Here is a 23,268-nt window from a genome sequence, read left to right as displayed (position 1 = left end):
GTGTGCCTAGATCCCACCTCTAGGCACAACACACACTTAGCCAGTTATTGGCCATTGGATTTTAATTTGGTGGCCGGTTGAAATTTCAGGGGTAATCCCTTAAGTCCCTGCATTTAGTGAACCCTATTGCTTCCCAGAATGAAGTCTCTCATCCCAGCCCCGAGACTCTTGCCTGGTGTAGCCTTGGAGTTTATAGTTTAATCTGCCCAATCTTATGTGACAGAACTTTTCCTGGTGTATTGAGGAGCTGCAGGCAGGCCTGCTTTTTATCCCACACAGCTCCCGCACGGCTAGCTTAGCCTCAGAAATAACAACACACAAATTGTATTCATTTAAACACTGCCTGGCCCATTATCTCTAGAGAGTTAGTTACTGGCTAACTCTCACATCTTGATTAACCCATTTCTAATTATCTGTGTAGCACCACGAAGTGGTGGCTTACTGGGAAAGATTCAGCATGTCTGACCTGGTGGCTGGCTCCATGGTGTCTGCCTCATTGCCCTCTTCCCAGCATTCTGTTCTGTTTACTCCGCCTACCTAATTTTCTGTCCTATCAAAGGGCCAAGGCAGTCTCTTTATTAACCAATGAAAATATCACATAGACAGAAGGCCCACCTACATCATTTCCCCTTTTTCTATTTAAACAAAAAAGAAAGGCTTTCACTTTAACATAGTAAAATTACATACAACAAAACAGTTATTGAGTAAGAATTACATTTAAAATATTTATAGCTATTTTATCTTTATCATAATAATGGAAAACTATAACTATAACCATTCTTCAACTAAAACTTTTGTTATATGTTTCTTGCTTAATATTGTTTATTGTTTGTAACTTTATATTTATTATTTGCTTCTATTGTATATAGTTGTATTTGGTTTGGTTCTGTCTTATTTTAGAAAAAAAGGGGGAGATGATAGGGGAGTTCAGCCAATCACATTCTGTTCGTGGGGCGTGTCGCCCTTAGGCTAAAGTTTACCTATAAACCTGGCGAATGCGCTTCTGCTTCTGCTAACTCTCTCTCATGCCTGGCTCCTGCGTCCGGATGGATCATTTGGATTCTGGTGTAAGCTGGTGTAAGTCTTCCTTCTGTTTATTAAAGCTGTATATTTTGTATTAAGATAGTCTGGAAACTTTTAATTACCGATCGCCCTGCGGCATCATCCTGGGGAGATGCAACACACATGTTTATTCACCCCAGATAGGGACCACACAACGGCCAAACTATGTACACCACCAGAGTCCACTTGGATGAACCAATGCATCTCACCTACAGGAATACAGGCGAGGAGTTATTTATAAGAGCAGAAATGAATCAAAAAAGTCATGTCACCAAAGCCCGCCCCAGCACAGATGACAGCTCACAAAACCAGGAACTTAGGACTCACTGCACAGCCTGCAGGCAGCTTGACAGGTTGGAGAGCATCCTTTCCAGGGGCCACAGTTCTCTTAACCTCTTCCAGGCAGCTTGGCTGCTTTCTGCTTCTTCCAGGCAGCCAGTCTTGTCTCAAGAGTCTTCTTTGCAGCCTGACTTTGTCTTAGAGGGACTCTTAGCTTATATTGCTTACTCTAGCAGGGAGGGGCCTAGTGGATCTGGTCAATTTCAGGAACTTCCTGAAGTTATTTTGAGTTCTTTACCTTCCTACCTAAGGAGCTTCCCTGATGAATGGAATGTTCCAATCTTTGAGGAAACTGTTACACAATACTGAGATGATGTGGATTTTCTACATCACCCTGAGGGAGGGGACTGTAGCAGTGACCTTGTTGACCCTCCTAAAGCAAATCAAACTGTTCCTTTCCATCTATCTGTACACCCCTACTGGCTTGGTGCGAGGGTGAGGACAAGGGTGGGTATTGGTTTTCTTCTGAGTCTCAGACTATCCCTCTGAGCACGGTTCTTGGTTACCACACTTGCTATGCTAGAAGTCCATGTGTTGAAGACTTGGTATCCAACTTAGTCTTCTGGGAGGTGGTGGGCCCTAGAGGTAGGGTCTAGCAGGAGAACTTCATATCATTGAGAGTGTGCTCTTGTGGATATAGGACCCTGGCCTTGGCTTCTCATTCCTTTCCCTCCCTGGCCATGAGGTGAGTAGGTTTTGCTCTGTCGCACACTCCTGTCGTAATATTCAACGGGGCCAACATATTGTGGACCTGAACCACCAAGTCATGAGGCCCACTCACTATCCTCCTTCCAAGTCGATTACCAGAGTGGTGGAAAGCTGACCTACACAGAAATCAATGGCTCTGCCTTCCAGAGCACAGTGTTGAGGTTTTGCTCTCTGGTCCCCACTACCTCCTCTTGAGAGCATGGTCTGTAGGGAAAGGTCCCCAGCCTCTTCCGCAGATAGAAGCCTAAGGCCAGATATGTGACTTTCCACTGAGCCAGCTTTACCAGCTGTCACCATGGACACTTCCGTATGCTAGACTGTGGCCTTGGGCTGGAGAGACAGCAGAGCAGCAAGGGAGCCTCGGCCCTGTCTGCTAGGGCTGGCATTCTGTTGAGAACACAGGTCACAGTCTGGTCTTGCTGTGCCCCTGTCCAAAGCCTCATTCTCATAGTTCCAGCTGCTCTGAGTCAACAACAGTCCAGAACCGTGAAGTGGAAAATTCCAGACATGAACAGTTCCTAAGTAAAAATTAATTAATTAATAAAAATTGTATTGTGGTTTGTTGTCATTGTTCCGTTAAATAAAATTAGTTGTGGTCACTACTGTGTGTGTGTGTGTGTGTGTGTGTGTGTGTGTGTGTGTGTGTGACTAATTTGCAGATTTCTCTTTATTACAGGTGTGTGAGTGCAGAAAGAACCATTTAGTATCATAGTGCTTGGTACTTTCTGTGAAAGACGTTGGAGCCTAAGCTCCTGATCAAACGGGAGCTCCTGTCCACAGGTGAGTGGAGGGATGCGGTGCGTTTGAAGGGTAAGTTCAAGGAAGGAGGAGATGTGAGCTGATGGGCAGGACAGAGTTGCAATGGTGTTAGGGAAGCATCAGGGAGGAGGTGACAGTTATGCTGGACACCTGGCACGTAAAGGGAGCCATCGTATTTGAAAATTTAGGAAACAATTTTTTCAGGGATGGGGACAGCAGCTAGAAAGGGCCTGGGGATGAAAGAGAGGAGGCTGGCATGGACTGAGTCTGGGGAGGATGGAGATGGGATGGGCTGTGTACAGGGCCAGCAGCCATATTCCCAAAGTAACGTAGGGCTTTGAAAGGCGATGGGTTTAGGCGGGCTAGACCAGGCAGGGACAAGGCTGGACTCCTAAGTAGAGGCATGTTAGGGTCACAGAGTCTCTATTGACTACTACAACACAAGGTTAGTCTTAGATTTCTTCAGGATTCGAATTCTGGGCAAAGTTCCAGAAAAATCACCTTTCAGGGTCCCTAGTGTACGACCCTGAGCTGAATCTACCAGCACCCACAACCAGAGAATTAACTTGTTCTTCTTCCTCCTTTCCTTCCTACTTTCCTCCCTCCCTTCCTCCCTGTTTCCTTCCATATCCCTTCCACTTTCCTTCCTTCCCTTTTTCCTTCCTCTCTCCTTCCTTCCTTCCTCCCTCCTCCTCTCCCTTCTTCCTCTCTTTCTGTCTCTTCCTTCCCCTCTCTATCCTTCCCTCCCTCTCCCTACCCTCCCCCTGTCCCTTCTTGGGGACTGAAGACAAGACTCACACAGGGGAAGAGTGGCAAGGGCTCTGTCCCCTAACCCTACTCCCAGCTCTAATGCAAACTTAAATTCTTTCTTTTCTGCTCCTCCCTTGGGTCTTTCCACTGTTCCCAGATGAACCCCTTAAGCCCTCTCTCACCTCTCTCTATTTCCCCCTCTCCCTGCACCTTGTTGTCCCTTAGAGAGTGCAGACCCTTCCCCACATGGTGGTCACATATCCTCACTGTCCCCTTTCCTGGTGTGCTCTCTTTGGGTTTCCTTCCCAGCAGCATGAGACCTTGTCACACCCCAGCCCTCTTCACTGGGCTCCACTATCCTCTGCTGTCTCTCAGCTGTCCTGAGTGCGGACTCCTGTCCTGGGCCCTCCCCCAAGCACGGTGCTCACCATAGCGGGAGGAGGGATGAGCTGGAGACAGTGGGAATCAACATTTATGAATGGTAACTGCATGTGTGGCCCCTGTCAATGCTCCCAGCAGCCCCTTGGGGTGGCTACTCTTTCATAGGAAGAGAAACGGAGTTTCGAGAAGCCTAAACCATTTGCTCCAGGTACACATCTGGCAATGCACCAACACTTGGAAAAAGCAGTCCCATGTCACCCCCATAGCTGCCTCCCATGTGGTCCTTGGCTATCGTGTGACCTGGCCTTAGCTTGTAGTGTTGTCCAGGGGATATAGTCAACAAGTATACAGCTCTGCCTTGCCCTCAGAATGGCTACCGAGACTGGAGAAGGCTCGCTACGGCCGACTCCCAGTCACCCATGTGAAGCTATACCCAAAGACATTAAGAAACAGCTCCAAGCCAGGCTTGTCCTGAGAAGGGTTAATGTGGCCTCTTTGTCCCACAGTTGCCATGGGGACAGTTCCTGTCCTCCAGGAAGCAGGGAGAGCAGTTTCCTGTTTTGAAGAAGGGCCTGAGTGCTGTTTTCCTCCAATAGGCCTGCCCAGAGAGGGACAGGAAGCCTAGGGCCTGGCTGCCCCTGCTGCGGGTGTGTGGTGGAGTCATGCCCACGCCTGGCCAGCCAGGAGGGGCGGTGTGTGGAAATGGAGCCTCGGGAAAAAGCCAACGTGGCCAGCACCAGCGCAAAGAAAAAAAAATGCCTGGCCGGAAGTGGGTGGCCACTTCCTCCACAGACCTTGAATCCCACCCAGTGATAAAAATCCCACCCAGTGATAAAAAACGCCAAGCTGGACCTTGCCCAGCCCCCAACCCCCTCCTACCCAGAGCTCCACCTTGCCCTGGAGATCAAGTAGAGGGCCTACTGGGCAAATGCTGAGGCCCCTGCCCGCCCCTTGGGCCCCAGTGCATCTCATCCGCACACTAGATAGTCCAGCTAAGAGGCTCCATTCCCATGCCAACCCTGTTTGGTAGCCCTCCTTTGCTTTGCAAGAAATCAAAGCCTCCCTCCCCCACCCAGCCTTCCCAGCTGGTATTTGAGCCCCTATAGCTGTAAGGCAGGACTTTGAGAGTTCAGGTCTAACAGTTCCGTGGCACCCCTGCTTCCACCTCATGGGGGTCACTCCTCTTCCAGGCATGCCCCTTGCTGGCCACACCAACACCTCCCAGTTTTCTCCCTAAGTCTGGCCATGTCACTCCCTCCCTGCCAGCACTCCGGGCTCCCCATCACTTGCAGGATGGGAAGCTGTCACAGTCTTTGGGGTTCTTTCTTGGTGTATGGCTCCTGCTGTGGCTCCAGCCCACTCCTCACTAGGCCTGCCTGTCTTCTGCTCCCATCTCCAAGGTGCTGGCTCCAGCCGGGGCACCTACCTGGACCGGTTACCTCACTCTGCCTCGTAGGAAATGCCATGCGATGCCGAGAGTCCAGTCTGATGCTTCTGTCACTCCAGCCCCCTGGCTGTAGCCCAAGCTGAGCACACTTGAGCAATCCAGAACCTGGTAGAGAAGGGAGAAAGTGTTACGCTCATCTACTGGTTCCCTCATTGTTCCATTGTACAGAGGAGAACACTGAGGCTGGAGAGGCAAAGTGGCTTGTCCCAGGACCACAGGGCCTGTGGCTGTGGGGGCTGGAGGACCCCAAGTCTCCTGATCCTCTCTGAAGCTGCTGGTGCCCCCACCCCCATCTGCGGCACCAGAAGGAAGGGAGGGCCTTGCAAACACTCCATCCCTGCTGGTAGGTATCTGGCTTGCATGTGTCCTTTCTAGAGTCAGGAAGGTTGATGATGCCACAGCCTGCAGTCTGGCCTGAGGAGCAGCAGTTAATGCAGTGGGTCTCAATCTCTCTAATGTTGCGACCCTTTATTGCAACTCATCATGGTGACCCCCAACCATAAAGGTATTTACATTGCTACTTCGTACCTGTAATTTTGCTACTGTTATGAATAATAATATAAATATCTGATATGCAACCCCTTGACCCCCACAAAAGGGTCGCAACCCCCACAAAAGGTTGAGAACCACTGAATTAGAGGCTGTAGGACCAGAGGAATTTCTGTTTCATAGGTACCTTTATCTCTGGTGACAAAAGGCATATCTCATGGAAAACCGGAAGCCCAAGGGGACCCTGCCATAGGACTGGGGAACAGAGGAGGCTAGCAGTGGAGACCTTAGGGAAAGGCCTCTGTCTTGGCAGGAAATGAAGTTGATTGTCACCTCCTCTCAATGGGGACAGGAAGCAAAGCCCAGGCCAGCCCCTGTGTCCCCTGCTGGGCTCCCATAGTGACCTCTACCTCCACCCCCAAGCCGTCCTAGTATTCAGAAGGTGCTCAGTAAGTGCTCTTTTCTGCTCCCAGAGTGTTAGGATTGCCGTTTGTGTATCCCAGTTCCTTCTCCTCTGCAAGCATTTATTAAACATCATTTGTATTCTTACTTACATGACCATAGTATTTTACTGAGCACTGAATGAGGAAGGGACAGCACCAGAATCAGGGTCCAAACTCCCCCACTTAACAGCTATGTGCCTCGGCCTCTGTGCTGTGATCGACTCCCCGGTTACATAAGGTTCTGACAGTGCCTTCCTTTGGAGGGGTCACTGAAAGGCCTGCATAAATTAATCTATACCCCGCATTTCCTGCGCACACAAAGCAAGTACTTAGCAAATATTAGCTATTATGTTTTTTTTTTTTTTATACTGAGTGAAACTGAGTACGTGGCCTGGGGTCGCCACAGGGTTCCATTGCCTGTCTGGGAAGCTTGATGCCAGGTATTCTCCAGTGTGTGGAAAGGCTGAGTGCACGCTTATCTGTGGAGAATGGCCCCACCTTGCCTTTGGGCAGCTTGGCATCGTGTGTGGGCTGCAGGCGGTAGCTTAGGCAGCTGGATTTCAGCACTTAGAATCCAGGCTGCCATTAACCTGGTCCTGTGCAGGGGAATTGGGAGCCTCAGGTTGTCCAAAGATAAAAAAAATGAAGATGGCTTGATACTATGGATAGGGATAGGGAGGGGCATCGGCGGGGGGAAGGAGGGTCCTGGGACCTTGAAGGGTCCAGTGAGGAAGATTGAACTCAGAAGCCCAGGGAGCCATCACAGTACCGTGGGGTCTGATGACCTTCTCTTGTGGGGCATGGGGTCGTATGTTCACATTAGTGCTGTATCAGAGAGCATCTGCTGCCTCAGTTACTCTGGAGCTCTGGTGGGCATGGAGTATCTGTAGCTTGCCCCAGGGCCTGGCTGGGGGTGCAATCAGGAAGCCAGAGAGTGAAAGGGAGGGTGAGCCTAGGATTCTGGCTCTGCCTCTGCTAAGGTGTCTTGAATGGAGAAGGCAGAAGGCAAGCGGTGGGCACAAGCCTGGGAGCTACACTGACTTAGACCCAGCTCCATCCCAACTCCGCGTTCTGGGTGCAACCTGACCTCTCTGCCTCCAGTTTTCTCATCCGCACAGTGGGAAGAGCTACAGCTAGCCTGTTTTGCTGCCCTGAGAAGGATGTAGGATGTGGACGGGTGAGCAGGGAGCCATCGGCGTTAGTAACCACTGCCGTGGCCTTCTTGCCTGACAGGTATTTGGGGTGTCCATCCCAGTTACTTCAGCACCCAGTTCTCCCTGCTCAGATCTCACACCTGACTGTTACTCAGGTACATCAGAGGCATAAAGATGGCACCTTTGGTGCAGAGGTGAGGTGATCTCACTAGGAGGTTCAGACAGGAAGAGCGAGAGGGAAGGAATGAGAAACATAGAAAAAGTGTCTGCTGGGGAGGCTGAGCATCCTGCCTCTGTGGGCATCTGCCTTCAAGGTATCGCTGGTGCCCTGCCCAGCTCCTCTAGAGAAGTGGGGACAGCCTCATGCCCTCACAAGGTAGCTCGGGAGTTGTAGTCAATGGATGGATAGGATTTAAGAACTGACTGGAAGTCCAGAAGCTGGGTATGGTGGCGCACACCTTTAATCCCAGCTCTCAGGAGGCAGAGGCAAGCAGATCTCTGAGTCTCGGACAGCCTGGTCTGCAGAGAGAAACCTTGTCTCACCCCCCGCCCCCAAAAGAACTGACAAGACTGTAGGGCTGCAGTTTCCATCTGTGAAATGGGTACACGGTAACTAGGACTCTTGGCAAAATTGCATTTATTAATGCAATTTATTAAGGCTCAAACAGTAACCACAACCATCATCACTCTGGGCAGGATGGTTGTGAAGTCATAGGCTTTGGGATCCATTTTCCCTCATCAGCGAAAACAAAGAAGTTCAGGTTTGATCCTTGCAGCCTGTCTCTCCTCGCCACCCTCTGCCTCAGTTGAACAAGCTGAGGTTTCCCCCACTGGCCTTGGGGCTGTGCTCACAGGTCCCACATCCAACCATGTTGGGTTGAACTTAGCTGAGCAAAGCATCTGGGTATTTCCCTGCCCCCACGCTGACCCCTTCCCACAAACCCCAGAGCAAAAACAACCCTAGAGACAGCTGAGTCACAGCAGCCTCCTCCCCGTCCTGCTGAGGCTCTGTTCTTGGGACTTTACTGCATATTCTATAAAAAACAAACTAACTTTGTTTCTTTTTGCATCTAATATGGAAAAGATTTACCCACTCTCTCAGCGTCACACATGTTCAAACATAGATATCTCCTTCCCCTCTCTACCACCAACTCCACCACCTCCCTCAAGCTGATGACTGCCATCTCCAGCAATCCATCACCTCCACCATCTCCATCACTCAACCAATCCATCATCTCCACCACTCTCATTACTGTCATCAACCCCACCATCCCCATCAACCCCTTCACCCAGACTGTCACCATCACCTTGACCACCTCCGCCATCTCCATCACCCCAACCAACTCCACCATCCACCATTTCTGTCACTGCCACCATCTCTATTACTTTAACTACTTCCACCACCTCTGCCCATGTTTACTACATGGTCTACCACTATTGCCTGTATCACTAACAACTCTATCACTTGACCATAATCTCCATCACCACCCGGAAACACACACACAAAAACATCTCTACCCTGTATGCTGTCTCCGTCATTACCACCTCTTCTATCACCTCAACCATTTTACTGCCTCAACTCTGCATCTCCCACCACTTTTATCACCTGCTCCATCTTCACTGCCCCTACCATCAACACCTCCACCATCATCACCTCCACCACCACCACCATCACCTCCATCGCCACCATCATCACCTCCATCGCCACCATCACCCTCATCACCTCCATCATCCCTCATCACCTCCATCATTACCATCATCATCACCATCATCACCTCCATCATTACCATCATCACCACCATCATCACCTCCATCATTACCATCATCACCACCATCACCACCTCCACCTCCACCGTCACCACCTCCACCGTCACCACCTCCACCATCATCACCTCCACCGCCGCCATCATCACCTCCATCGCCGCCAACATCACCTCCACTGCCGCCATCATCACCTCCACCGCCGCCATCATCACCTCCATCATCAGCTAACCACCGTGCATCGATCCAAGTCTACTAAGAACTTGTCTTAGGACTGGGTGGTAGTGCGCACTCCTTTAATCACAGCACTCCAGGAGGCAGAGACAGGTGGAGCTTAGTGAGTTTGAGGCCAGCCTCGAACAAAGAGAGTTCCAGGACAGCAAGGCTACACAGAGAACTGTGACTTGAAAAACAAAAGCAAAAGCAAAAACAAACAAACAAAAAAGAACTTGTCTTAGTAACAAAATCCAGCCAGATATTTTCTTTGTTTTAAAAACATTATCTCTTTAGTGTTAGCATGTGGGAACAGGGGCACACAAGTGAGCTATGGTGTACTTGTGGTGGCCAGAAGATAACCTTTGGAATCTGCTCTATCCTTCTACCTTTACATGGGCTCCAGGAACTGAACTCGTGATATGAGGCTGACACAGCAAGCTCCTTATCCACTGAGCCATCTGGCTGACCCCAGCTATAAATTTTCTATTCCAGAGTCATAAGTGTTTCCTTCCAAAAGGCTCGAGGCTTAGGAGTCTGGTGTGGTGTCTCTGGGATGGAAAGGTCATTTGAAAGATTCAAATTTAGTTCTTAATTGTAAAACCGGGAAAACTGAGGCCTACTCTATGCCAAGCCCATACACTTACTGGTTGGTCCTCTCCAACATGCTATGCCTCTTTATGCCTCCAGGTCTGCCCAAGTTATTTCCTTCACCTCTGGTGTGGTTGACCCCTCTCGCTGGGGACCTCTTCTGAGCTCCAGTCTCAAGTAGCAGGACTGTGTAAGTCAGGGTAAACAGTCAAACAGGGTTCCCTAGGGGCAAAGGCATCTATCTACGTAGCCATCAACGGGGCCGTACTGAGGAGATACTGGGCTCCTGTGGAGTGTGAGTCAAGCCTCCTTAGCGACCAGATAGCCCTTTCCAGCCACCTCGAAGAGGTGATGATGGCCGACAGCCATACTCTGCACCAGTGGTTTTGACTTCGGCTTCCTCAGAAAGTCCTGGCAGTTACTGTGAGTCTGCCGAGGGCCCGGAAATGCGCATTTCACACGCTCCCCATGGGCTCTGGCCGAAGAGAGCCTAAGCAGACCTTAGTGTCTTAGTGCCATGGTGTTTGCTGGTTTAATTTGTCTTACGACCCCAACGACCGCCCCATCTGAGCTCCATGAGGACAAGAACTTGTGGCTATCATGCTCCGTGGTCAGCACACCACCTAGCCTAAACTGAATTAACATCTAAATCTGAAAATAAAGGTATATATGGCCTCTGTCCCCAAGCCTTGTACAAACTCCTTAGGTCTCCTTGATCATAGCCCCGGCCCCTTTAAGTGTGCGTGGAGACGCCGGGACCCTCGGTCTCTGACAGCACTGAAGAAAAAAAAAAAAAAGGAAAAAAAAAAGCCTTCCTCTCGGGAGCGGGAGGAAACATCTAGGAGGGGGAGGAGGCGCGGCCAGAGCCTGGAGCCCCGAGCTTGAGCGGACGCCCCGCCCCGCCCAAGCCCCGCGCCCAGCGCCCCTCGCCTTGCAGCGGAGTGCTCTGCCCGGGGCGGGCCGGGCCGGGGCGGGCGCGGGTGCGGTGGACCGGGCGGCAGTGGGACTCCGACAGACGGACCCGCGCGGCACGCAGCGACCAGCCTCGGGCTTCACGGTGGAAGATGCACAGAGCAGGTAAGAACCCGCGCCACCTTCCGCATCGGCGGCAGGCTCCGCAAGTGGAGCCTGCGGAACCGGGGGTCCCTTCTCTAGGAGCCCAAGAGTTGGGATGTCCTGTCCCAGGCACCACGCCGTTTCCCCCGAGGAAGGTCCCCTCGGAAACAGAGGACACCCCTCCCTCCAAAAAGACCTAGTCGTAACCCCTCAGCCCTTCCACTCTGTCCTCTGGGTTCCAGCAGGTCCTCGCTCGCCCTTTGGTGGCCGCGCCTGGCCCCGGGGCGCATCCGCTATGCTTCCCCGACGCCAGAATCTGTTCTGGTACTCTAGGGCCCGACACACCCAACTCGGCCATCAGACGCCGCGAGCTCTGTGGTTGAGCTAGGAAGTCTGAACTGTTTGCCTAGGCTCACCCCTCTTAAAACTCCCTACCGGAGCTCCACTGCCGGACCGAGGCGGGGATCGAGGGGTTGCCTTTCTCCAGGCTCATCGGCGTCCCTCGCACCCTACTCCCCTCACGCCCCATTCTGTGACTCAGACTTCACCGGGTCAGCGAAACCCGAAAGTGTTCTCAAAGAAATTTAGCGATCTCTGCCGAGGAGTATCATTTAGCAGATTGGGAAAGTGAGCCTCAACCAGATGGGCGGTGCCTGGAAGCTGGATTCCCAGACCGTGCCTGGGGAAGCTAGAAAGTTACCCAAGCTGGAGTCTGCTAGCGTTGAATCCTAGCTAATGAAACTCACCTGCTCCAGACCGTCTGCCCTGCTTCTTTTACTGCTACCATTGCGCACAAGGGAAGCCCCTTCCCCACCCAGCACCCTGCCCAATGCCTCACTCCCAACACACATTCCCAAAGAAACAGGAAGCCACCATTTTGGCTGTCTTGGAATCATATCCTGCTGTTGCTGCTGCTGCTGCTGCTGCTTGTGGTGGTGGTGGTGGTGGTGGTGGTTGAGGTTGAGGTTTTTTTCTTTTTAACGTTGTCTTACTAGAAACAGGCATTGTCTTGGGAGTAAGGTGCGGCTAGAGACACTGGACTGGTCTTACAACAGACCAAGGAGTAGAGCTGCCACCTCCCTGTGTCCAGGATCCAGTGTTGCTGGGGGTAATTAATGTGGGCCACAGAATTGGGGGCCATGAGCAGGAGTGTCACTTTATGGGTGTGAAGAGCACTGGAACAGGGTCCCCAGGGTCTGGTTGCCCACTGTTGTCTGGGGAATGTTGCCCTCTGGTGCTGGCACGGTCTGGACAGAGATAGGCTGGCTTTCCCTGCCCTCCTAACAAAACTGCTTTGTAACAATGGAGAGAGCCAGCCCAGCTTCCCCACATTTTCCTGCAGGAGGCCAGAGCAGGCCCTCCTTCCCTGGAAGTCTGGAAGATGGGGGCAGTCCGAACAAATTTAGAGGTCGGTTTGGTCCCAGGAAGCCTTTGCGGTGGCCACCTTTAGCTGTCCTGTAATTTGTTTCTGCAGGCCAGATTCTTTTTCCAGTGCGGCAACCTCACACTGACTGACTGGTGAGTGCCATGCCTGCCCCCTTCTGTAGGACTCCCTGGGGCTGGGTCTCAAAGCCACCACCTGCTTATGTGACCCTGAGCAGGTTCCTCAGTTTATCTCTCTGACAAGTCAGAGTCTATCTCTGATTTGTCGCTAGACCAGAACAGGGTTCATCCTACGCAACCGATGAATACTAACTCATATTTCTCGGGAATTTATAATGAATTAGTTACCACTAGGATATGCTCTTCCCTTTAGTTTAGTTAGTATCCACAGCAACATGATGATGGACAATCGAGGAGTACTGACCTGTTCAGGGGCCAAGACAGGACTGAAACACGGGCCATTCAGTTTCAGACAACCCCCGTCCGTCCCCCCCTTTTATAATCTAGGCCTAACTTGTTGGGGATGTTTGCTTCTTGACTTTGTTGAGTGATTTTTGTCGGTTAGCTTCCTTGAACTCTCAATGGTTCCATGAAAAGATGGATAGTTCTTCCTTTCCCACAAAAGGAAGCTTCCAGAGGCAAAGAGATGTGAACGAGATCACACAGCTGTATGTGAAAAGGCTTGGACCAGACCCCAAGCCTCTCCCTACTCTGTCCCCCACTGTCTTCCCGGGAGGTGCCCTGTTGTGGATCACTGGACAAGCTTAACAGCATCCTAATTAGAAACCAGCAGGCTTAGCTTGGACTCTCCAGCAGGCACCTAGGAATGGATGTTAAATTAAGATGCATTGCGAGGTGAAATTGGAAGATAATTGCTCTTGCAACATATGGTCCTGAGTGTTCCGGGGGCTGTGGCGGGAACGGCAGGTGACACAGACCTGGGGACAGGAGTCAGAGTGTCAAAAGATGCTGCAAGAAGCTCTCTGAGTTGGAAGAGCTAGGGAAATTAACTCTTTGGTCCAGTTCCTTCCCTCTACAGGTGGAGAAACTGTAGAGGCATGTGAAGGGGGAGGCTTGGCCGAGGTGACACCTCCAGTTAGTGGCTTAGCCAGGAAGGGAGGTTAAGGCTCCTGGCTCCCTGTCCAGGGCTCCTTCCCAGACTTCATCTAGCCTGACTCCTGCATGGCTGGGAGGGAGCAGCAGGCATGAATGTATGAGTGACAGATATTTAATTAAAATAGAGAGAGAAAGTAGCAGCTAGTACCAGCAGCGAGTGATTTGTATCATCGGGCGCTATTGAAATGTTCTTCCTTCCTGTGCCCATGCCTGAGTTAGCATTCTGCCTAAGGGTACTCTGCATTCACGCCATCCCCGGGTGTGGCAAATTACCAGGAGTCATGGTGTCAGTGACTTGGCTAGGGCACATTACCTGTAGGGAGAGAGAAGGCCCCTGGGGAGCCAGAGGGTGCAACAGTCAGGCCCATGCTTGGTTCCACATCAGGAAGTCAAGCCCAGCCCATTGCTTAACTCAGGAGCAATCCCTGCGCTGGCTTCCCAAGTACCTCTCAAACCCTAAAAATCTGCCACTGGGTCTGCTCATTCCTCCGGTCTCTGCACACACTGTCACCTCTGCTGACTCCTCTGTCTCCATATTTTCTTCTGTTGTGGTCCCAGTCCCTTAGCATGTCCTCCAGTGCTGCTCAAGATGGCAAACTCTATCTTGGAGGCAGGTGCTTCTTCAGTCAGAGTAACACCAGCTAGGGTGGTGGGCCAGAGCGAGCCAGGCCGTGCTCTATCAGCTAGGGCGGCGGACGAGCAAGCAAGCCAGGCTGTTCTCGCATGCAGCTTGCAGTCTTCATCCTCCTCAGTCTCCTTTGTTGCTCAGGGGCCCTGGGACTCCCTCCTGGGCCCGACTTTTTCCCATCCATGGCTTTCATTACATCCCACTATGTCCGCCTGTAACAGGCCTGCCTCCCGGACCCAGAGGCCCATGGATATCTCTACTAGGTGTGTGATAAGTACTTCGCTTGAACTTGTGCACACTGAAATTCTGGGTCTCCCTTCCTAGCTCTGGCCACCTTGGCTGTTGCAACTTGGCTTTTCTAGGTGCTCGGGGTTAAATTTCAACATGATCTGGGAACTTTTCTCTCTTCCATGTCTGTTCCTCACACACATCCTCCCTCTCGGTTCTGTTTCATCATTGGAATCTGATTCCTTGTCGCACCGGCCTGGCTCAGGCTCCAGCCCTACTGCCAGGAGTAGCGTGAGAGCCTCCTTACTAGACCCTCCTGTCCATCCCCACTCCCATGCATTTCAGGGTATTCAGCCTGTGGGGGGGGGGTCCTCATGGTTAATCCCTGCTCCAGCCTGCTCCTCAGGCCCTTGAAAAACAGCCGTGGAAACCCTAAGCCTCATCTCTTGTCCCCTGCTCCTCCTGTTGTTCCCTCCCAAAAGTGCTGGCTTCCTTCCTGTCTCCTGGACACACTGATGGGTCCCAGCTTCCTTTCTACATCTTTACTGTCCCCTCAGTGAGGCCAGAGGGGTTTGTCGGTATGTCCAGAGACTTTTAACTAGGACCCCATCAGGAGAGGACAGTAAATATTATATCGCATGGAACTGGAGTAGAGAAAACTGAGTGGGAACGGATTGGAGCCAGATAGTCACACTCTAGCCAGCAGGCAGCAGTCAGACCCAGACCACACGTCACCTGACGAGCTGCTCCTAGTTTCTCTGCCTTGGTTTCCATGGATTTTCCCCTTCTCACTGATACTGGGGCTCCTGGAGCCCCACTGAAGGGGGGATACTCTGTGGGAAAAGGGGAGGCAGAGGGCTGGACTTGGAAGTAGACGATCCAGGTTCTCTCCAGGGCTGCTCTGCACCCACTGAGCAACCTCACGCCAGCCAACTGCCAGGGAGGGGCGAGACAAAGTGTCTTTGGTGGCGGCATCTCTTGATCTCCGAGGAGACACGCAGAAGCGTCGTGGCTTCCGTACGGTGCAGGAGCGAAAGGTGCTGAGTGCCTGCCATTCCTTGGGCTCCCGTGCAGAAGGCATTTTCTTGCAGGATCACGCCTCAGACCCTACCATAACCTTTTTCAAGGAACAGGCGCCCACAGATCAATAGCTTGATTGGATGAAGGATGGGTTGGGAATGGGGGCAACGCAGCCAGGGTGACAGTCATTTTTCACAGCCTGTCTGGTCCTCGGTCATGTCTCGTGGAGCCTGTGTGAAATGCCACCTGTTAGGATGAGAAATGGGAGTCCCCACCCCTGAAGAATAAGTCATGCCAATATCTGACACCTGATGTTGTGAGCTGGCAGCTGTCTCAAGCGGCGTACCAGATAGGGCTGGACTCATGCTGGAAAGATAAAGGGGGCAGAAAGGATGTCCCACCCCACAGCAACAGGTACTCCTGTGTGAGCAGTTCCTCTCATGCAAATGCCGACAAGGTCTTCTGCCTTCACAGTACCCCCAAGGGGAGATAAAGGGGAGCTATTTGCTGTCCCCATTTTACAGGGGGTAAAACTGAGGCTCAGTTCTACAGCTCCTAAGCAGCAAAACCAGGGTTTGAACCCAACTCAGCTGTTACCTAACAGTGACCAGTGGTCATTTTGTTAAACTCCCATATATATAAATTAGTAGTATACATATATGTGTACATATATGTATATTACTAATTTGATAAATATTTTTCTAAAGTAGGGATCATCTGAACTTGATAACCTGGTAGTTCTGACACCTAGTCAGGCCTGGGGGTTGATGTGGATGACCTTGGGGTGGGTGGAGTTAATGAGATTTAGTGAGGTTTTTGATAGGTGTCTTCTTTCTCTCTTGCCTTCAAGCTCCTCCTGCATCCCATCTCAGTATCCTATACTAGTGAGCAGACTACCTGACAAACACTTTTGGGCATCACAGGGTCTGTGCAGTCTTGAATGTGCCACGCTGCCCTCTGAATGATAGGGCCCTGACATTTGTGGATCACGATACTGACTTTGGCTTCATACATACTGGCACCGAGGTGTCCATGGGACAGGATCACAGAGTTGTCTGAATCAGAGGTTAGCTGCCAGTACTGAGCCCCGGGCCTGTGGCTGGTGAATAGAGATACTCTATTTTATCTCAAGGTCTTCTTGTGAAAAAGAATGCCAACTAGCTCGCTCAAAATGGCCACAGATGCTCCTTCATTTACAGCAGAGTTACCATCCCATAAAGTCATCCTAAGTCATAAAAACCCGATCAGAAGTGCAGGTCACACACTTAACCTTCCGACCATGCTAGGTCAACTGTGCTCAGAACCCTGCCTTTGCCTGCAGCTGGGTTGAATCATCCCCCACAAAAGCACTTTATACTCACAGCCAGGGTGTCTAGTGTAGCTCACTGGATACTGCATTGGAAGTGAAACACAGAGTTTATTTTTCAAACCATCATAAAGTACAGTTGTCAGGTTGAACTTTACTCAAATAATAATATTTGGAAGTGTGTGTGTGTGTGTGTGCACATGCGCACACATGTGTGCACGCGTGCGTGTGTGCAAATCAGAAGACAACCTCATGTGTCATTTCGCAGGTGCCATCTACCTTGTCTTTTAAGTCAGAATCTCTCACTGGCTTGGAGCTTGACAAGGAGACAATGCTGACTGACCAAAGAATCCTGCAAATCTTTCCTTCCTCAGAGCTTCAGTTCCAAGCTCACACAGTCGACATCTGGCTTTTTTATACCGATTCTGGGTATCGAACTTGAGTCTTCAGCTTGCATGGGAAACACTATGTTAGCCGGGCTATCTCCCCCATGTCCCCTCTTTTTTGGAGACAGCCCTTCTGTAACTGACCTTGGACTCCCGGTCCTTCTGCCTCTCAGGTTCTGAGATGACAGGCGTGCCTGCTGTGCCCTGTGATGCTTGGATTTATGGAGCTGAGTAAAATGTAGTGTTGCTTCCTTTAGTTTGTTTTTGAGACAGGGTCTCACTGTGTAACCTTGTGGTCCTGGAACTCTCTCTACAGACCAGGTTGGCCTTGAACTAGCAGGGATCTGTCTGCCTTTGTGCATTGGTACTAAAGGTGTGCCCCGCCTTACCTGCCTGCGTAAATCAGATTGTGAAAGTCACTTTTACCTACTTCTATTTCACTAAAAAAAAAAAAAAAAAAAAAAAAAAAAAAAAGATGAGGTTTCTCTGTGTTATCCAGGCTGGATGCTGTACTCTTGGGCTCAAATGATCTTCCTGCCTCAAGTTTTTAAGTAGATGGGGTGTTCTTGGGATGAATCACCACACCTGACATTTATTTTATAACATGACTGTGATCATGGATCACATGGATTTCGGCACGGTGTCACACCCATGTAATCTCAAACTCAGGAGACTGAGGTAGGAGGATCATGAGTTTGAGGCCAGCCTAGGCTACTTAGTAAGACTTTCACATGTATCACATACATGTATCGTGTATATCTATCACACGGAGTGATAGATGTGGCCCTTGATTAGAGCTGCTGGTGGTAGCTGTTAAAACACATAGGTGGCTCAGATGCTGAGGGAGGGGCTTCGTTTGCTGAGAGAACCCCAGTCCTCTGCTACATGTCCTCCTGGGTCAGGAGCCGGACTGTCATGTGGAGCTGCCGTCACGCCTAGACCTCAGCAAAGATAGACAGAAGATGAAGCCTGTCCGGGGGGCGTGGGGATTCAAGCCCACTTGAATATATGTTTCAGTTCCGAAGTGAAGGTGTCAGCATGAAGTTCCATGCCTGAGAAATTCATTTTGCTGAAGTGTAGATTGAGGCGTGAGGACCAGGCAAGGAGGCCTGAAAAGCAGGCCCTGATAGTTGCTGAGGAGAGACACAGGACTCGGACCTCGGAAACTGTGCCATTGGTCTGTTTCTTGTCTTAGCATGTCCTACGTCAGTCTTCAAAACTTCCCAGGGGTTCACCTTCTCCTGGAGGCTCCCAGTACTGGCAGTTATCCCTGGCTAACTCCTGATGTGCGTGTGCTCTGCACACATCTTTTATCCACCAGTCTGCAGGCCCCAGCATCCTTGAGGGACATAGGCATTTGCCGCTACCTGTGCTGTTACATCTATTTCCTTTCTTCCATAATATTTGGGGGTCCTCACTGGACACTCTGGAAACATGCAAACACTCTCAGCCAAAGCTCGCAACAGTCATATGTCCTTGGTGTGCCATTCTTGGAGGGACGGAATGATGGCTGTTCAGCCGTAACATCCCAAGGGGCCACAGCTCTCTCTGTTGTTCCAACTCCCCAATGGACTCTCTGCTGGAGCTGGTGAGAGCCTCTCATCGGTAGTGCTGGCCTCTTGCTTGGGGTGCTAATGAATACCAGCTCTGTGAGGACCCCCAGGGCCTGGCTGTCCAGTTCGTCTTTTACTCATGGTGGCAGGACACACAGAGATCATTCACTAAGTAGTGTTGGGTGAATGGATGGAAAGATCTTGGCAAATCGTTCAAGGCACACAGGATTCCGTTCAGCTGGTTCTTGTTAGCTGGACTGTGGAGGAAGCTCTGCATCCCCACTCACAGAATGAACTGTTAATATTAGGTCAAGGATTTCCTGGTTTTCAGATAGGGTCTCAGGTAGCCCAGGCTGGACTTGAACTCACTATGTTGCTGAGGATGACCTTGAACTTTTGATCCCCCAGACTCTACCGCTCCAGTGCTGGAATTACAGGCTCGCATCGTGCTGGGTGGGGAGCAAACTTGGGGCTTCCTGTACGATGGGCAAGTGCTTGACTAAGGCAGCTACATCCCTAGCCCTGCTAAAGGGTTTCGAGGATGTGGTAGAGATAAAAGTCTGAGACAAGTCACAGAGCTGGGGACACTCCTCCATTCTCCCTTCACCAGGCTATGTCAAGAGAGTCTGAGTTTAATTGTGTGGGTTTTTTTCTCCTTTTCTCTGTTTTTTTTCCCCTCTAGATTCACCCAAACCACCAGTTGCTCCCAAACCGAAGGTTACCACCAGTCCTTCTACGCCAGCAGCCAAGTTTCCACCGTCACCCAGGCCTGACAGTTTCCCCAGTCCTAACTTCATGTCCAGGGGCCCCAAACCTCCCATTGCTCCTAAGCCCAGGCTGGCTGGCCCCAGTGAGTGTGGAACTGGTGTGTATCTGAACAACAGCCTCAGCAAATGCAGCAATGGGAGGCTGCCCTGCCAGGACCGGGACCTGTGTGATGGGCACCTCTCCACCCTGAACTGCTCTGAGTTGGAGACTGATGAGGAATACATCATGGTCCCCAGGGCCCCACAGAGAGAGGATGCTCCCATGGATGGGGCTGCTGGAGAGCAGGGGATCGAAGAGGAAGCCCAAGAGCATGGTACAGAGCAGATGGGGACTGAGGGGGACCTGGCAGTTCCAGACGAAGAGGCACCAAGCAGAGACAACGAGGAAGATGTGGGCCACACTCCGGAAGGTGAAGAAGACTGTGATCATGATCCAGAGACCCCAACAGCCCCAGATGAAGGGGCGCTAAGCAGAGATAATGAGGGAGGTGAGGAAGATGGTGACCAGGGCCCAGGAATGGAGGAGCAGCCCGTGAGTGAGGAGGAGGAGGCGGAAGAGCACATGTACAGCCTTGATGATAGGCCCCAGGGTGAAGAGGAGTTCGGCCACAGAGAGGTCGTTCTCACACATGTCTGCTCTGAGCCCTCTGAAGTCCCCTGTTGGGAGCCAGGGCTCCCTGAGACTCCTGGGGAAGTAGAAGAGGATAGTAATGATGAATGTAACAACACAGAAGCTGGGGAGCCCCACCAGGACACTGAACAGGACACAGAGGATGCCAGTGTGCTATCCCCTGAAAATGGGGAGGTGCCCCCAGATATCCAGGAGCAAGAGGTGGCAACTGACAGCCCTGAGATCTTTGAGGAGGACTGTAAAGATGCTGCAGGAGGTGGGGGCCAGGCAGAGCAGGAGGAACCACCTGCTTGCGATGAGGAAGCCTACAATAGAGAAACTGCAGCAACCGCCGTGCAGGTAGGGGAGAACTCTGGAGAGGGTGGAGAGCAGGACCCTGCTGAGGAGGACCCTGCTGAGGAGAACTGCCAGATCATCCCCTTTGAGAGCGCCAGCATGGAGGAGGATTTCGCGTCCACACTCACAGAAAGTCCCTATGAACTCTTCCCAACTGAGAGCACATCCTTCTGCAATGACATCTGTTCCCTTTCGGAGTCAGCCAAGGGGCAGGAGCCAGTGTGCAGAGAGGGGGCTCCTGATACCGACCCTTCACTTAACAAACACGAGCCCGTGCAGGATGGAGCTGGAGATGCACCCCCTGTCCCCGATGTGGTGGTTGTGCCAGAGGATGAGGATGCTGCGGACGATGCACTCAGCAGTCCCTACGTGATGGGAGCTGGCTTGCTGAACCTCGGAGAGGGAACACAGTCAGACACTCAGGCTACGTCAGGCGCTCGAAGTGGGTACAGTACCTGGGAGGAAGGGGACTCTGAGGGTGGCCTGGTCCCAGTGGACAGGAAGAATATTGTCACAAGGGCCCGGCCTCACTCTGGGAAGGTGGCTGGTCATGTTCCAGAAACTGTTCTAGAAGAAATAGGACCAGAAGCCTGTTCATCAGCTGTGGGCACTGGAGACGCCAGTGAGGCGGCGAGAAGGATAGGTGTGTTGCCAGAGGGAAAGCCCCCTGAGTCTGGCCGGGCCTTGCCAGCCAAGCCCAGGGCATTCACTCTGTACCCAAGGTCCTTCTCTGTGGAAGGCCGGGAGAGTCCCCTGTCTTTGTTCCGGGAGCCAGAGGGGGCTGGGCTGGATGGCCACCGTGTGAGAAAGAAAGAAGACAGCCTCTCTCTGCCGGGCGCCATCGGCTCCTCTGGCAGCTTCTCACAACGCAGCCACCTGCCATCCAGTGGCACCTCCACGCCATCCTCTGTGGTTGACATCCCGCCCCCTTTCGACCTGGCCTGCATCACGAAGAAACCCATCACTAAGAGCTCCCCTTCACTCCTGATAGATGGCGACACCCTGGACAAGGCCTCCAAGAAGAAGAAATCCTCCTTCAAGCGCCTCCTGGAGCTGACGTTCAGGAAGAAGACGGAGAATAAGGTGCATATGGACATGAACCTGTCGTCTTCCAGGTCCTCCTCTGAGTCCAGCTACCACGGCCCGGCCAGGGTCCTGGAACTTGACCGCAGGAGCCTCAGCAACTCCCCCCAGCTCAAGTGTCGCACTGGGAAGCTCCGCGCCTCTGACTCTCCCGCCTCCCTCATCTTCTACAGGGACAGCAAGAGGAAAGGGGTCCCTTTCAGTAGGACGGTGTCCAGGGTGGAGTCCTTCGAAGACCGCTCCCGACCACCCTTCCTGCCCCTGCCGCTCACCAAGCCACGGTCCATTTCGTTCCCCAATGCCGACACTTCGGACTACGAGAACATTCCTGCCATGAACTCGGACTATGAGAACATTCAGATCCCGCCTCGCAGGCCGGCGCGGGCCGGCACGTTCACAAAGCTGTTTGAGGAACAGAGTAGAGCCCTGTCTACGGCAAATGAAAATGATGGCTACGTGGACATGAGCAGCTTCAACGCCTTTGAGAGCAAGCAACAGAGTTCAGAGCAGGAAGCCGAAAGGTACGTGAGGGGCAGGCCCTTTCTCAGACTGTGGGCCCAACTGTCTGAGGCAGCTAAGGTGCGAGGTGGGATGGACTTGGTTTGCAGTCTCTGCTTTTTCCTAGCTCACTTCACCTGTGAGTGGGGGCTCATGTTCTCACACTAGAATGTTACACTACAATATAAAACTGCTTATCATTAAGAGGATAGTTCTCATGTCTAAGGGAGATTGCTTTCACACACACACACACACACACACACACACAGAGAGAGAGAGAGAGAGAGAGAGAGAGAGAGAGAGAGAAACCAAGAAAGAAGGTTCTGGAAGCTTGCCAGACTAAATATCTTTCATCATCAGGAAAATACCCTAATTGATTGATATCTTCTTATTGTGTACACATAGAACTAGAAAAGACAATTTATTTAAACTGTCCAAAGAGCTCACAGTGCCTTGAGCTCAATTTCTGAATAGAAGTCTTGAAGAGGTACATCTAAGCTGAGGGGGGAAAAAACCTGGATTACTTTGAAAGTGGGAACAGAACACTGTGGATATCAAGCAATAGTGGGGTTTTCTGCCTCCCTTCCCTCTAGCTAAAAGCCCCCTCATCCCCTGCAGCTTACCTGGACTGACTGCAGCTTTGACAGGACCTTTGCTCTGTGTGCTTGTACCACTCATTGACAGTCCCCAGTAGTACAGTTTAACAGAGGAGCCCCTGGGTTTGTTCTTGTGTGGGGGACCAAACCAACCTGCCTGCCTGGTGACAGCTGCCAGGGGCATCTGTGGAGCTTCAAGGGAACTAGAGAGAGACACGCTGCTGCTGGCCTGGAGTAGACAGCAAAGGTTTACCAACTTCCTGCTCAGGAGTACTCCATGTGGTTCCCACATGGCTTCCCAGTTCTTCCTGTGGCATGGAGGTTTGTTTACAAGAATGACAACAGACACCAGCCTTGGAGAGGGATTGCATTTAATGTGGAGGGGGAGAGGAATAGAGACTGGACCTGGCTGGTTTGGTTCATTAATAATGTCACACGGCCCCAGCTAGGTCCAGCTGATTTCCACCTCTTAGCACTGGTGAAAACAAGACAATTTGAAACACAGAACCTTCAGGCGTAACATGCACTTGCCCAGCTAGTTGGTTCTTGACTTTTCCTCACCACTGGGAACTCACGACTTCCCA

The 23,268-nt window shown here is 51.6% G+C and overlaps 1 protein-coding gene across 2 annotated transcripts in view; it reads left to right on the top strand.

Moving 5' to 3' along the window:
• Window positions 1–11,016: 11,016 nt before the first annotated feature.
• The window catches only part of Fgd5 (FYVE, RhoGEF and PH domain containing 5), a 100,597-nt gene continuing 88,345 nt past the window's right edge, over window positions 11,017–23,268 (top strand). The window contains exons 1-2 of one of the 2 annotated variants that reach the window (XM_048438389.3): window positions 11,017–11,174; window positions 19,456–22,111. In XM_048438389.3, coding sequence (XP_048294346.3) covers window positions 11,162–11,174; window positions 19,456–22,111 — 2,669 coding nt within the window. In that variant the 5' untranslated portion in view covers window positions 11,017–11,161. Of the gene's footprint in view, window positions 11,175–12,650; window positions 12,672–19,455; window positions 22,112–23,268 lie in introns of those variants that run through there. The other variant, XM_085686740.2, reaches the window with a different exon arrangement.

This window comes from Myodes glareolus, chromosome 3 (assembly GCF_982192425.1).
Source record: "Myodes glareolus chromosome 3, mMyoGla1.1, whole genome shotgun sequence".
Classification (NCBI taxonomy): Eukaryota; Metazoa; Chordata; class Mammalia; order Rodentia; family Cricetidae; genus Myodes; species Myodes glareolus.
The sequence above is the reverse complement of the archived record's forward strand: the minus strand, read 5'-3'. Positions and strand labels throughout refer to the sequence as shown.